Raw genomic sequence first — 14,682 nt, 5'->3', positions numbered from 1 at the left:
TAGTTAGTTAGTATTTGTTGATGTCAATTTTTTTTTAATTAAATCAATCTCGTTCTAACTTAACTAACTATAGAGTAAATATGATATACTTATCATGTAATTAATTATTTTTCTAAATAATACACCAATCAAACAACAAATATATTGCACTTGTTAGATCATTAATTCAGATCCTAAATGTGCTGAAGTTTATTATTTTCTCCTCATAAAGCCTCTGTTTTTGAAATGTTCAAGATAAGCATTTTGCCTCCAAGAGGCGGAATGCTTCTTTTCTTTTTTTCTTTTTTAATATAAAATAATTTCACTTGACATATTTAAAAAAAGCTTGTTTTTATTTTTGATAATCTTATATAAACATATGTTACACAGAAGTCTAACATTAAATCATAATATTAGTTAAAAAGACTAAAAATCACTACCTTATGCAACAGGGGGTCGCGCACATTGTCTTTTCTTTATTTAAGAAAACCCTTTTAACTTTATATTTTCACACAGAGAATTGTTATATTTAACCCTACATAGTAACTTCTCTGTTAAAGATCCAACTGAAGTTTTGGCCTTTAGCCTCCATTTTCCCAACTCGTTCAACCGCTTGCTCCAGCACTTTCCTCATCCTAGTCGGTATATCGCAGACATGTTCTTGCGCATGCCTCCCGTCGCCTTTTAGCCCCTCGAGCTTCTCCAAATTCCACTCTTCGATCAAGAACTCCAAGATTTCGATATAATCAATAGCCGTGTAAACCCCAATCCGTTCGGTCACGGATGAGAAATGTTGGAAAAGATGAGGGTCCCGACCATCGCACATTAGGTGACTTGGCATTATGACTCTCTTTCTCATCATTTTACTTATGGCTAGCATGGTTTCATTTGGATCGATCTCGAGTAGCTTCTTGATGATTCTCACATATGCATGCTCATGGCGCTTCTCGTCGGCCGCAATCGTCCCACATATCCTTGCAAGAACCGGATCCCCTCCCTCCTTCGCTAGTCGAGCTGTATTACCATGAGCAATAAAGGTGGCTCGCTCTTGGAATGATGTGTAGACGAACGTTAGATAAGGATTGTTGTCCCACCCGACATCCTATGGATGGTTGATGCATATCAATAAATGAAGTTGATATTTCATGGACAACAAAATATCTTCTACTACATGTCCATATCATTTGTTTTATTTTCAAAGAATTATACACATGATGTGTATATATTTATTTAATAGGAAAAACGCAAAAAACCCTCTATAATATTGTAAATGGGTAAATTAATCTCTAAAAAATAGTAATATATAAGTTAAACAAAAAACACAAAAAAATGAAGATAGGAACTTGCAAATTGGATAATAGTTAAAGAAAAAAATGTCAACTTAACATAGACATTTCTTTAGAATCAAGGATATAAAAGTTAAAAAATGTACTTAATTAGTATGAATACTTAAATTAGCAAGCCCCTAGAATAAATATTATGGTGAGAGGTAAAAGATTTATTTACTTTTTTTAAAAAATAAATTGCTATTTAATTTTAAATTAACTAACATATTATTATTATTAATATTCACGTAAGCAATGCATAATTTCTAAACCAATCAATAAATTCAAAGTAAACAAAGAAATAGACTACGTGCTATTAAAAATAGACTAGATATATACCTATATCCACACTACTCGAAATCACGATCTCTTGCACTATAAGAAAATAGTTCAATAGCAATGATAAGAAATTAGCTCCGAGCTGATTAACAAGTAAAATTCTCATTGCTACTCTATATTATTTAATACAAAAAATTTATTTGATAGTGTATTTAGCAACGAAAATTTACTTACTAACAAATTTAACAACAAATTGTTTAAACTATATGCTAAATAATTTAATTAACAACGAAAGTTTTATTTACTAATTAGCTCGACACTGATTTTAGTATCAATTTTTTTTTATATCTATTGAGTCATTTTCTTGTAGTGTTGGTTGTTGGAATTTTGGGACGAAAATGTCCCAAAATCATACATTTTTAGACTAAAAAGGCGAGATTTTGAGTTTCATGGGACTAAAAATATCACCTGCCATAATTGTTGCGGTACCAAAAAAAATTATGTCTTTATTTTATGGGACTAAAAAATATTTGCCCCTCTATAGCACAAGATATATAATGTCCAGTCTATAATGCCCTAAGGGCCCATATCCTAGCAAGATGCATTTTAAAAAGAAAATTATGAATTTCATATAAAGTTAATATTTTATGCATGGGGATCGATCAAGTAACAAGCCGCGTCAACACTCCATACCACAACTTTTCAAACTTGGGAGCCGTAAGAACCAAATAATGAAACATTTTTATTTTAAAAAATATATATAAATTGCTATTTGAATCATATATAGATGTATTTTTATACTTATATGTGATTGTATATGCAATATACACAGCTTTACATATCCATATTTATATGCATATCATATATATATATATATATATATATATAACATAAAACCTATTACAATATTTCAACTGGTGGGATTTGTGATAAAAAAAAAATTAGTTACAATCCACACAAAAACTATTACAATATTTCAACTGGTGGCATTTGAGATAAAAAAAAAAAAAAAGGAAAAAATGCAAGTAATCCTCTTGTGATATCACAAATGAGTAAATTATTCTCTTATGAAAAAACAAATAGCGATTTATCTCTCTGTATTTTTTAAAATACAACAATTTACCTCACTATACTTTTTAGAATGATTGCTTCATTTTAAAAAGTACAGGAGGGTAAATTGCTATATTATCTTTATAAGGAGATAATGTGCTCAATTTGAAAATATGAAAGTGAAAATTGAGAATGAAAGTAAGAATAAACAGTGTCTTACCATTCCAGCTCCAATCAATTGATGTATTGTCTTCTCAATCATCGACATATCAACCCGGCCCGAAAGATAAAGATACGTCCTAAGCAAATCTCCATGCCTATTTTCCTCTGCAGTCCAAGATCGCAGCCAAGTAGCCCATGGGCTCCGGCTTGCTCCACTCTCATCTCGAATCCCATCACATGCATTTATTGTAGATTGATATGTAGGTAGTGCTTCTTCAGTAATCATATCCCCCACCAATACTACAAAATATTCATCCGGAAGCCCCATCGTACGCTCGCGCAACATCCGAACTTCATCCATGAAGTCGTCAGTAGGCTGGGTGGGATCAGGGAGAAAGTCACTCGGCTGCCAGCATTTGTTCACGGGCTTGAGGAGTGGCAGTACATAATCGGAGGCCCATGATTCCAGTGACTTGAACACTTCTAGTTTTTCTGGTGGCATTGGATGGGTAATTCTACGTTGATGCAGTGTTGACACCGGTTGTTTTGAGATGGCGGAGATGGATTGTGGACGTCGAAAAGTGGTGGCTCCACCGCATGCAAGTGGGATGATGGTGGTGGAGAATAGTAAAGTTTTCATGGCTATTGACCTGATGCTACAACTAAAGTTATGTCATCAATTTATAGGGAAAAATTCAGAGACCCCCCATGTGATGATAGGAATGTTAAAAAAATTTCCTATAAAAATTAAAGTATCAAATACTTCCTGTGATATAAAATAAAGTTCAAAAAAACCCCTTCGTATAAAATTTGAGTCACACGCGTTTTGACTGCGATTTTTATATGAAAGTACCTTTTTTTTTTCTTATACTTTTGTCCTTCCCTCACATGCCCTTTCACGGTCGTCGCCCATTTTCTGCGCAGGGAGGGCACGAGAAGGGTGGGGGTGGGTGGGGGGAGAAGACGGGGTGGGGGGTGGCGGGGTTTATAATTATTATTTTATCTTTTTTATAAACTATATGTTTATATATTATAAATATATTTTAATAGTATTAAATTATATATTAATAGGCCTAGCTTGACCAGTTGACTAGAAGGGGTATTTTAGTCATTATTTCTAAAAAAATAGGTTCAAATTGACCAGGGTCGGTATTTATTCGTAACATAGGGGTGATTTTTTATATTAAAAATTTCATACGGGAATTTTTAATATTTTTACATATTACAGGGGGTCAAAATGGATTTAACCCTCAATTTATATTGTTATCATCGAAAAGTTCGAAATAGAAAATATTGTTAAACTATTAATTATTTTAGTACATTTGTGACCAATCAAAGATAAGTAGTCATTTGATGAAGCAAGCTAACAATTCAAAAGTTAGGTTTTCATTTTAATGATCTCTCAAGCCAAAAATTGTAATTTACGTCCCACACGTTACACTTTTTGTGATTTTAGAGTCAATATTTCTTTTTTTTTTTTTTGTTCTTCTTTTGAAATCAAGGAAACTTTTATTCATGATGAAAGAATGTCATTCAGGACAGGAGAAAGGTTAGTTCAAACCACTTACTGAGGCCAACCTTGTGTGAGTGTAGAATTAAATACCAAATAATAAAAAAATAATAAAAGTAATGAAATGAATCATATACGTATTAATGACTCGTAGAAAGATCATATCAAGCGAAGGCTAATATGATAATCACCAAACGCCCTCCATTACATTTACTACCTACGTATAGGATGGTGTAGTTGCCGTTCAAGACACCTACGATGGTTGTTTATTTAATGCTACCTTAGCATGCCCTACCAACCACTCAACCTTTGGCTTAGTGACTGCTTAAAATGATCCACTTCAATTATTTTATAATGCTTCATCGAAAAATTATTTGGGATATTAAGATCATTTACAAAGTCACATGCATATAAAATATAGGAAAAAAAATGTAATTTTAGTCGTGTAGTTTATGGAGGTGGTATTTTTTGATACTATACGAATTGATCTTTGAAATTTAGTCTTGTAACTTTATAGTTTTGTCAATTCGTCATTGTAAAGTCAGTTTGGTCAGAAAATTACATGTGGCCGGCACATGATCCAATAAAATTGCAATTTTAGTCTTTAATTAGGAGAAGTTGGCATGTTTAATTATATAATTTTTGGGAGTTGGCATTTTTGACTATACAAATTGATTTACAGGACTAATATTAAAATCATGTGTAAGTCGCATACGATTTTCCTATAAATTTGGCTGAAAAAGGACTAAAATTATAAAAATTAAAAAAATTGCAGACCCAAATTATGATAAAAAATGTCAGTCTTCCTAAGTTACATGATTAAAATTATAGTTTTTGCAAAATATAACTATGAAATAAATAATATCTGGCCAATATTGGAACTTGTTGAGTACTCATTGAACTCTATAGTGACTCATCATATGGTATAAAATGAGTGTGGGAGCATCGTCAACAACACAAAATAAAGATCAAGCTATACTTGGCCTGTCAATGGTGGGTATCATTTTAACCGAGCATGTGCCCGATAAATATCTGTAATCGTTACTTGGGTATAGTGTAATTTCCACCAAATTGTTGATTTTTCCTCCAATTCTCCATGCTTTCCCTCCAATTCTACATGCTTTCCTTCCATATTTAACAGCACCTAACGGATTTCAGCAGCTGCCGTTAAGTTTTAACGGAAATCCCTAACCGGGATTGAAATTGAAAAAAAAATCCACTTACGGGACCAAATGTGCGAATTGCCCTTAGTATGGACTAAAATTGGAACCGAGTCCACTTTTGGGACCAAAAATATAATTTACCCTCATATAAACTCTTTAAAAAAAAATAAACCAAACAAATATTAAGAGTTTATAAGCTCTCAAATATTTTTTTAAAATGTTCTGAGAAGCTTACAAACTTAGCCAAACATCCTCTTATTGGAATGACTTTTTTGGCCCTGCGCGAATTAATTTTTATAATTTAGTCATATATCTTTTAAATTTTTAATTTTAGTCCTTTTCCGTAGGAATTTGAAATTTAATTGAGTTATGTGCAAATCAAATACAATTTTCATCTAATTCGATTCGGAAATAAATTAAAAATATTAAAAAATTTAAAATTATAAAAATATATTCAGACAAGACTTAAAAATATCCCATGCACTTCCTAACATACAACACCAAAATTCCATTTTTCCCAAAATGCAATGTGCAGTTGAGGACCTGACCACCTTTCCCTTGCAAAAAGTTGTTCTCAGCATTTCCCTCTTTTAGTAGGGGTTTTTCAAGTCATTATTAGTAGCACCTAACTTCATGTGATCTCATTTAACATAATGTCGGAATGATTGTTTGATTAAATTTATTAAAATATTTTATATGCTCCTGCATTTTATAAGATATTTTACGAGATTATAAAATATTGGATTCTATTTTAAAAATAAAATTTAAAATCGTTTCGATAAAATAAGATGTTAAAACTTATAAAATGTTAGGGTGTTTGGCATTATAAGGTCTTTTATTGCTGAAATAAGTTGTTATTTCTTAACATATTTTGTATTTAAGTATTTTTAAAATACTTTCATAAGTAGTTCACATTAGTTTAACTCTAAATAAAAAGTCCATAGATAATTTCTTCAAAAAATATAAAAGTATTTCTTATATTTTTGCTAGTCGAATATTAATATAGATATATAATTCATATTTCCTTTATCAATAACTATTTTTAGTCGTTTATAATATCTTGAATTTGTGTTTTTCGGTAAATATAATATAAATAGCAATTTTTTTTATATTTAACTATATTACTATTAAATAATGAAGTATTTTTTCTAAATGCAAAAGAATAAATAGCAATAAAATATTTTAAATTATAGAGAGAAAGAGAGAATGTGTATGTGTGTGAGTGAGAGAGAGAGAGGAGAGAGAGTGTGTTTGTGTGGGAATAAGGATTTTTTTGTTTCATAACATATTAATTTATAGAGCTTATAGATGTTTTGAAAAAGTTAAAAGAAGTTAACTTTTTTTTGAAGAGATTATAAGATCAAAAATATTTTATTTTGAGAAGTTAATTTTTTTTAAAGAGATTATAAGTTCAAAAACATCTTATTTTGAGATTTTATAAACTATTTAAAAAAAATACAACACAATTTTTTAGAGCTTGTAAACTCTCAAACATCTTTTAAGATGTTTCGATTAGCTTATAAACTTAGCTAAACACCCACTAAATAGAGCATATAGCTTATGCTCTTTCAAATTACGGACCATGACAAAATAAGTACAAAAGGAATAATCATATTATACGTTGTGCACTTTAACTGGTGTAGTTAGTAAAGAAATACTTTTCGACATCATTCTCGCCATATTTTTTGAATTGTTCTATTCTTTCTTTCTGCAACGTCATTTTCGTGTGGTATATTTGGAACAGTCATAGCATGTCAAATTCCATGTTTTTCACAAAAAGGCTTTGAATTCATAGAAGTAAACTCGCCACCTCTATCGATCGTTAGAGGTTTCAGTTAAAAATTAGTTTCTTTCTCAATATGTGTTTTGAACCTTTTAAATGTGACAAAAACTTCATTCTTGTGTTTCAAAAAATAAACACATGCTTAGGAAAACTTTTTTCTTCCATGCTTTCTGAGTAGATAATTTCTTCCATGCTTAGGAAAACTTTTTTCTACACATTTCCAATTGTTGAAAACTGAAAATGAAAATGAAAACACAACCAAACAGCCTCTAAGAGTTTTGACAAGAAAAGAAATGGTATAGCCAATCAATAATGCCTTAGTCCTGTGGTTGAGTTTAAGACTAAGATTTTATAGAAAAAATCGAGATGTGGCTTCTAGTTCAACTGAATTTGTGGGTTTTTTTTTTTCGTATAATGTGAGTATTTGTCTCATTGAATATTTATATGAGTTATTTATTTGTTTTATTCATTTATTAATTTTAATCATATTAATGTATTAATTGAATCGATATATTACTAAAAAGAAATGGTATACATAGCCTGGAAACAAACTAACCCCATCCATTATATATATATACCAATGTACTTAATGTTATATAGCATCCTTTAATTTCTTGATATACAGTTCTGTCCCTTGCGTCAGAGAGTTACTCAACTGCCTTTCTCTTTTGTTTAGGGGAGTGGTTTACTCAACTTGCTCTATGATTAATTTAGTTCGGCCAAACTTGGTTCGGGTTAGAATTTCAAGTTTTACCTATTTATACATTCACAATGAGCCTGTTGCATTTAAACCTGAATAGTAACTTCTCTGTTAAAGATCCAACTAAATTTTTGCTCATGTGGCTCCATTTTCCTACCTCGTTCAACTGCTTGCTCTTGCAGTTTCCTCATCCTAGTTGGTAGACTGCACACGTATTCTTGTTCGCGCCTCCCATCCCCTTTTAGCCCATCGAGTTTCTCTAGCCTCCATCGTCCGATTAAGAACTCCAGGATTTCCATGTAATCGTCAATCGTGTAAACCCCAATCTGTTCAGCCACGACTGAGAAATGCTGGAAAAGGATAGGGTCCTGACCATCGCACATTAGGTGACCTGGCATTGTGATTCTCTTCCTCATCATGTTACCTATGGCTAACATGGTATCATTTGGGTCAACCTCGAGTAGCTTTTCAACAATTCTTACGTATGCATTCTCGTGGCGCTTCTCGTCAGTCGCAATGGTCCCACATATGCTTGCAAGAATTGGATCCCCAGCCTTCTTTGCTAGTCGAGCTGTGTTACCATGAGACACAAATGTAGCTCGCTCTTGGAATGATGTATACACGAACGTTAAGTAAGGATTGTTGTCCAACCCAATGTCCTGTGAAGAGTTAATCCTCAATAATATATTATGTTCTATGTAAGAATTAAAATATACTTACGGTGAGAAAAACAAGTTTGTGTGATATTATAAATGAGTAAACTATTTTTTATGAAAAAAAAAATTTATCACCTTATATTTTTTAAAATACAACAATTTTTACCTTTCCTTTGTCTTTTAAAATGAAACAATTTACCTCCTTAGACAGGATGGTAAATAACTTCATTTTATAAAGCACGAGGGGTAAATTGTTATCTTTTTATCATAGGGAGATAATCTACTCACTTGCAATATCATATAGGGTAAATTGCATTAAACCTACTTATGTTTGTACAAAAAATAGGGGATAATTACACTCTCCTCCTCTGAAACTTGGTGTAATTATATGTAGACCCCCTATGATTTGAAAAATTACTTTTAACACCTCTGAAGTTTGTTAACATAAGTAAGTTCAATGAATTTTGACTAATGAAGGAATATATTTGTTAAATAGAAGCAAAACTCAAGGTTGCTAGCTAGATGAAATTTCTCAAATCACAGTGAGTTTACGTGTAATTCACCAAACTCTAGGAGAGGGGAGTGTAATTATCCCAAAAAATAATGAGGGCATGAAAAGATTATGAAATATTTCAGACGGAAATATTCACATGTTTCAAGTTAATAAAAGTGAGAATTGAAAAGAAAAAAGAAAACAAATATCTCCTCACCGCTCCAGCTCTAATTAGGTGTTGTGTTGTCCTCTCAACCATCAACATATCAACCCGGCCAGAGAGATAAAGATATGTTCTAAGCAAATCACCATGCCTATTTTCCTCGGCAGCCCAAGACCGAACCCAAGCAGCCCACTGGCACGGACTTGCCCCACTCTCTTCCCGGACCCCATCACATGTATTTATCATAGATTGATAAGTCGGTAGTGCTTCCTCGGTGATCATATCCCCCACCAATACCACAAAATACTCGTCAGGGAGCCCGATTGTCCGATCACGTAGGGCCTTAACTTCGTCCATGAAGTCGTCGGCAGGTTTGGCGGGGTTCGGCAGAAACTCGCTAGGCTGCCAGCATTTATCCACCGGCTTGACGAGTGGTAATACAAATCTGGAGGCCCATGATTCAAGTGACTTGAAGACTTCAACTTTTTCTGGTGGCATTTGGTGGGTAAGTTTTTGGTGGCGCGATCGTGATGGTGGCTGTTTAGCATTAGCAGCGGCGGAGATGGGTTTTGGACGCCGGAAAGTGGTGGCTCCACCACATGGCATGGATGCAAGTGCGGTGGCGGGGATGATGTTGGAGAATGCTAAGATTTCCATGGCTTGTCGTTGGCTACAATATGTTGTGCCGTCAATTTATAATACTATTATTACAAAGTTTATGGGGAAAGAAGCTTAAAATTCAGGGTAAAATGACTGTGCCCTTCTAACTACTTTTTATATAATATTTACTCCCATGAACTAATAAATATAACATTTATCTACAAAATTAAATTTATAAATAATATTGCCCTAAATAATTTAGGAGGACAAAATATATTTTACCATAAAATTTATTATTGAATTATCATTATTTTTGTACGTTCTGTAATTAAAGGAGTCAAAGTTGGACAATCATTTATGACAATGGGGGATTTGTCTAATTGTTACAATTTTCTTCAATCAATTAATATGATTATCTAAAAGAGTTTTTTTAAAAAATCCAATAACCTATTGGTTAGAATATGATTTATTTTGATGAATACATGTAATGAATAAAAATTAAAAGTATGAAAGAAATTAATAATATTTAGGGTAAAATATACTTTACTCCTGAACTATTAATATTTACCCCATAAACTAACAAATGTAACGCTTACCTCTATAATTAAATTTGTGGACAATATTGGTCTTATATTGTATATATAGTTCAAAGAATTTTTTTTCTAACAATTTTGCATTTTAAGTTTAATTAAAATATTCTTAATATCAAAAAATATCTTTTAATTATAATAAAATAATATATAACTAGTCAATTAAATAGTTTGAATTTTGTTATATTTTACAGGCTCAAAGTTAAGTAGTGAATCAGTAAAAAAAAATACACAAAACAATTTCTGCAAAAATTTTACTAATTTGGTAATAAAATAAAGTTATTAACTATTTATTCTTTTAAATAAAAATGAGTAATTAGATTTTTTTCAATATATTTTCTTTAAAAAGATATGATAAAATATTTATATTTATTCATTTTTTAAAAAATATTTAATTTTTGGTGTAAGCATATATATTTATCAATTTCTTTTAAGAAGCACATATGAATTGTTGGTTATATTATATTTATTGTGTACAATTATCTCTATTCATCCGGCTCACGAGCTTTTTCTATTTTTTTATATATAAAATTTTTATATATAAATACTTTATCAATTTTATACTCAAAATTGACCATATATTATAATTAATAATTAATACCATACATTTTATTTTGAATAATAATAAATTATGGTACTTTTATTTATACATTTAATCTTTATACAAAAATAAATTTAATCAACAACTTAGTAAATTATAATATTTTTTATAGTTAAAATTATTATTATTTACATATATAAACTTTATGTTATACTTTTTTTAAATTGACAAGTAATTAACTTATGATTTTTTTTATCTATTTCTGAGTTTTTATATTTATATCATACATACACATTATGCAATATATTTATTACTTATAAATTAATGTTGAAATTTAGTGATTCCTATGAATTAATCTAAAAATAATGATATAGTAATAATAATAGTGACGGTTGAACAATTTTAATTATTATTTTATCATATATATAATGATATCAAAAAGTTTAATCAACAATTAGGATATCTTAAAATCCGAGCACGCAATTCATACCAAATTTAAATATATATAACACTGTATCCATTAGATCATATATGACGGTATGATTTAAAATCACATGGCCTGATTTGACGATACACCATTTTGAATGATTATTTTTATATTTCTAGTATGATATCTCGACATCTGTATATCCAATAAGTCAAAAAAAATTACCAAATATATTTTTCTATAAGTTTGATCATATATAAACGTCTAATCTGAATTTTGATGGCCTGATTAACCCATGTTGTTCAACAATGTAAAATGATAGTTACATCAAAGTAATACTAACATTTATAAATATATAAATTTATTGCAGATTGTGAAAATATTAATCTCAACTATAAAATATTTTTATATATTTCAATTGCATTATTCCAGATAATTGATACTCTTTTACAAATTTTAAATTATTCAGTATGAATTTTTTTTGTGTATTTTACTAATTATATTACTACTTAAACTGGTTAGTAGTTTATATTTATAACAATAAATTAAAATTTCATACTATATTTTGGTATATTTATAACATAGTATACATTATGCAGTCTATTTTATTAATTATAAATTTATGTAAAAATATGGAGTTTTCTATGATTTAATCTAATAATAATAAAAAAAAAAAATCAGCTCTAGCTCGTCAGATCGAGCTCGAGCTGGCCAAAAAAGGTCAAGCTCGACTTGTTTACACCCCGAGTAGGAGTTGTTGTCTATTGTATCCAAATATCCGAATTTGGTCATATTAGTAATTTTAATATTTTTTAATAATTTCACAATTAAATGACAATCATAATAAGAAATTGTGGTGAAAAAGAGTCCATGGCCCCACAACCTCTTCCAAAGCCTACAAAGAACATTCAGCCGCCGGAACCCCTAGATCGACGTCGTTCTTTTCTAGCACACCTTATTGGTGACCCTCCTAGGAGAAGATCGAGCCACTTTCCCCATGGGCAGCAAAGAAAATATTATCAGAGTCATAGAACTATTTTGACAGACCATGTCTTTACTGAGGAAATTGCGTAATAAATTTCTGAATGGAGGAGACAAAATGATTGGCGAAACATCTGAAATTTACTTTAGCCGGCAAATTCTCTCACGGCTATCCTAGCACGCAGGCAATCCGATCCTATTTTTTCCGGCTAGGCTTACGAGGGGCCTTTTCCATTGGTGTGATTAACTTTAAGCATGTACTCATCAAACTACATAACTAAGAAGATCTATCACGAATATGGCTAAAACAGATCCTTTTCATCGAGGGTTCTCCAATGCGTATCTTTAAGTGGTCACCGCAGTTCAACCCTTAAATTTAATCCTCGATTGCCTTAGTATGGATTCTCCTCCTTTTGGTGTAGCTTTTTCGGCTCTATAAGCCTACTGTCTTGACACATTGACCCTAAGTTCATTTATTACATCTTCTCTGAACCGTTTCACATTTCTTTTTGGATCAAATTTAAATTTCTGAAAGTACCCATCCTTCAATTAATTTGTCTTCATATTTTTCACATCAAAAATTTGTGGGCATGAGTGGTGAGATTTTAGTAGATTGATTTGGAATGTCTCCTCATCCTTTACTTTAATTGCATGCAGCCTCCATTCACAATCAACATCCCCACATTCAGCATAGATCATTCTTTTATCATTTTTCGTAAATTTCAATGTTCTTTTAGTCTTGATTGCATGGGATTGTAAGGCCGTTTTAAATTCTTTTTTATTGCTAAACAACATGCCAATTTCAAATGTGGGGTCATATGTTTCTTTTACATTGAAAAGAGGGTGTGAAGGTCCCTCATCCTCCCCATTATTTGAATCACTTTTCTCATCTAAGTCACCCTCATTATCCGCCGGATCCACTTCTTCACCATCACTAGACTACCTATTGTCTGAATCCCTAGCATTTTCCCCTTCAACCCACCCATTTTCATCACCATGACCACTCCCCCCCCCCTCCTGCAGCCATTAATTTAGCCTCTAGTCCCTCATAATCATATCTACCAATTCATCTCCCTCAACACCCTCACCTTTGAAGCACCACGGCCACCCTCACGCTCACCCCCTGCAGAACTATGACCACCCTCACCCTCTGCAGCATCATGACCACCCTCAGCCATTAATTCAGCAATTTTCAGCCTTTTTGCAACTTCAAGCATATCCCCCCCCCCCAATACTTTTGCCCCCCAAAAAAGTAAAGGGCCCTCCACCCCCCTCAACCATTTCAGTTTCTGCAAGCCCTTCACCCCCCTAAACCATTTCAATTTCTGCAAGCCCCTTACCCCCCTCAACTTCAACATAATAAACATCTCTATGCTCTTCTTAATTTTCCTCCATGCCCTCTTCATATCATTGTTATCAATTAACATTTTAAAGCCTTTATTCACAATTATATAAAATACCTACCCTTCCCTAACCGAAGACTATCACAAAATAGGTTTAAAGTCTCAATGTTGATCTCCTAGGGTAATACATAATCATATTTAGAGACACTACCCCCCACATACATAGCTTCAGAGACATGTCTACCACACCATTATAATGCAGAGACAATATAATGGAATCAGTGTCAGGGTCTGTAATTTAAAAAAAAACACAAAGAAAAAAATCACGAGTTACTGTAGATCACAACCATTAAAAGCATAAAACAAAGCAACAATGGTCGACAAACACAAAAAAAAATGAGACAAACCTAGCGAGGGTCCACAGTACACAAAATAAACAAAGAAACCCAGCAAGGGTCCCTTTCTATGTACACAAAATGAAGAAAAAGGGAACAGACACTTACGGTATTAAGAAGGAGGCATACCCTTATACCTCTCTTGCCTAACGAACACCATCCTTCACTTGTGTATTGTGAATCTTGCTTTTCTTCACAGAGGTGTTGGGAGGAGATCGTTTTTTAGGGCTGGCGATGGAAGAGGGATTAGGGGCTGAAGATCGATGCATTAATCTGTGTTTTCCCCCCAATTCCATGTCATTAGATGATGTGGATAAGAAATCCACGTCATTGCCTATTTTTTTTAATCCACGTCCTCCGCCATGTAAGCGCGTTTTTAAATCCCCAATTAAAAAGTCATGTTATGGCCAGGTGCCTTTTTTCGGTGACTTAACCAAATTTCCAACCAAATGTGTACTAAAATTGAGCTTTTTAAAGTTATAGAGGACTAAAATGGAACCCTAAGAGGTTACAAGACTAAAATGAGAAGTGCCTGAAGTTAA

General features: G+C 32.0%; 2 protein-coding genes across 3 annotated transcripts; both read right to left on the bottom strand.

The window, feature by feature from the left end:
- Positions 1 to 374: 374 nt before the first annotated feature.
- LOC105178491 (stearoyl-[acyl-carrier-protein] 9-desaturase 6, chloroplastic) lies at positions 375 to 3,583 on the bottom strand. The gene is made up of 2 exons (XM_011101973.3): positions 2,854 to 3,583; positions 375 to 1,081 (listed from the first exon to the last, which is right to left on the bottom strand). The coding sequence occupies exons 1-2, from the start codon at positions 3,433 to 3,435 to the stop codon at positions 515 to 517; spliced, it is 1,149 nt and encodes a 382-aa protein (XP_011100275.1). The 5' UTR covers positions 3,436 to 3,583; the 3' UTR covers positions 375 to 514.
- Positions 3,584 to 7,792: 4,209 nt separating this feature from the next.
- LOC105178492 (stearoyl-[acyl-carrier-protein] 9-desaturase 6, chloroplastic) lies at positions 7,793 to 14,354 on the bottom strand. 2 transcript variants are annotated; one of them, XM_011101975.3, is made up of 3 exons: positions 14,249 to 14,354; positions 9,318 to 9,933; positions 7,793 to 8,610 (listed from the first exon to the last, which is right to left on the bottom strand). In XM_011101975.3, the coding sequence occupies exons 2-3, from the start codon at positions 9,918 to 9,920 to the stop codon at positions 8,038 to 8,040; spliced, it is 1,176 nt and encodes a 391-aa protein (XP_011100277.1). In that variant the 5' UTR covers positions 9,921 to 9,933; positions 14,249 to 14,354; the 3' UTR covers positions 7,793 to 8,037. The 2 variants fall into 2 exon arrangements, with proteins under 2 accessions (XP_011100277.1, XP_011100276.1); XM_011101974.3 differs by lacking the exon at positions 14,249 to 14,354 and having other exon boundaries at positions 9,318 to 9,969.
- Positions 14,355 to 14,682: the final 328 nt, after the last annotated feature.

The sequence above is a fragment of the Sesamum indicum genome, linkage group LG12 (genome assembly GCF_026168435.1).
Source record: "Sesamum indicum cultivar Baizhima isolate 11 linkage group LG12, ASM2616843v1, whole genome shotgun sequence".
NCBI lineage: Eukaryota > Viridiplantae > Streptophyta > Magnoliopsida > Lamiales > Pedaliaceae > Sesamum > Sesamum indicum.
The sequence above is the reverse complement of the archived record's forward strand: the minus strand, read 5'-3'. Positions and strand labels throughout refer to the sequence as shown.

Coding starts and splice junctions, on each gene's coding strand:
- LOC105178491 (XM_011101973.3), bottom strand. CDS start 3,435: ATGAAAACTTTACTATTCTCCACCACCATCATCCCACTTGCATGCGGT. Junction 1,082..2,853: donor AATTGATTGGAGCTGGAATG/GTAAGACACTGT, acceptor AACCATCCATAG/GATGTCGGGTGGGACAACAA.
- LOC105178492 (XM_011101975.3), bottom strand. CDS start 9,920: ATGGAAATCTTAGCATTCTCCAACATCATCCCCGCCACCGCACTTGCA. Junction 8,611..9,317: donor ACCTAATTAGAGCTGGAGCG/GTGAGGAGATAT, acceptor AACTCTTCACAG/GACATTGGGTTGGACAACAA.